This window comes from Vigna angularis, chromosome 11 (genome assembly GCF_016808095.1).
Source record: "Vigna angularis cultivar LongXiaoDou No.4 chromosome 11, ASM1680809v1, whole genome shotgun sequence".
In the NCBI taxonomy this organism is placed as follows: Eukaryota; Viridiplantae; Streptophyta; class Magnoliopsida; order Fabales; family Fabaceae; genus Vigna; species Vigna angularis.
The window spans coordinates 3,818,470-3,819,537 of NC_068980.1; the positions used below are offsets into that span (position 1 = coordinate 3,818,470).

Here is a 1,068-nt window from a genome sequence, read left to right on the forward strand (position 1 = left end):
TTCTTGACAATCTACTAGTGCAATTATTCTAACAATTCTCTATGCAACATGAGGAAGAAATTAACACAGGGTAAAATACTCTCAGTAAAAGTGGAGAACACAGCAGTTACCAAACATGTCTGCTCTTTTTGTAGGTTTTCCTGAATCTCCTATGTTCATTCAACTCCCACTATCGTAGAACGTTCAAACAAGTTTGTTTTCTGTCCATTCATCAACCACCCCGGCGAATTTAAAGGATAATATCTAAAAAATCAAAGCAGATTAAGTTGACAGGAGAAAATTCTGCAAAATTGATACTCAACTTCACGGCAAAATAGCATTTAATTTGTTTCTAATTGTACAAAAGTGAATGATGTGGTGAGAGAAATTGCATGTTAACTACCCCAATTGACCAACTACAGCATGCATGGGAATTCAGGGGTAAGAGTACACGAAACTAGCTATCTTCAATTAATGACCTTCGATCACACAGGGGCCACTGAACGAAGGAGGCAAGTTGAAACACCAACAACCAAAGCAGCGAACAACGTTGGCAAGAAGAAATCTAGGTCGGACCTGCTCATAACCGCATGTTGGGGCAAACACACGATCTCTGTGGGAAAATCCAAAGGAATTCTCACAAACTGACCACCGACGCCGTTGCAAGGTTGTTTGGATGAGAAGGATGAAGGTGGAGATATAGCCAACAGAAAAGTCACCCCAGGAGCCACCGATGCCACCGTCACGGTGACGATTAAGAGAAGTGTCCACGTAACGGCGTTGAGCAACCGCGAGGGTAGCGTAGACGCCACTTGCCGGAAAAAGGAATGGAAGCAAAGAAGAGACATGGTCGCGGAGATGTGATAAGAAAACTCAGGAACAAGTCTTCGCTGGAAATAGGTTTGGATTTTAGAGAGGGAACACTGTTTTTGTTGGTTACTGATTGGCACTAAACTAACGTTTGACTTTGACTACAATAGAAGGTGATGTGGACGCACGTTTGCATAAGTTCATGTCTAATGACGAAAATGCCTTTGTGAGAATTGTTAAAAGGGTCGTGAAAATAGAAAAAGAAAAAAAAAACTTTTT

General features: G+C 41.4%; 1 protein-coding gene across 1 annotated transcript; it reads right to left on the minus strand.

The window, feature by feature from the left end:
• Nucleotides 1-464: 464 nt before the first annotated feature.
• LOC108333764 (uncharacterized) lies at nucleotides 465-827 on the minus strand. Its single transcript, XM_017569238.2, has one exon. The coding sequence runs from the start codon at nucleotides 825-827 to the stop codon at nucleotides 465-467; it is 363 nt and encodes a 120-aa protein (XP_017424727.1).
• Between the last annotated feature and the right edge of the window lie 241 nt (nucleotides 828-1,068).

Bases quoted from the DNA above. Each gene is read 5' to 3' on its own strand.
- LOC108333764 (XM_017569238.2), bottom strand. From the start codon at position 827: ATGTCTCTTCTTTGCTTCCATTCCTTTTTCCGGCAAGTGGCGTCTACG.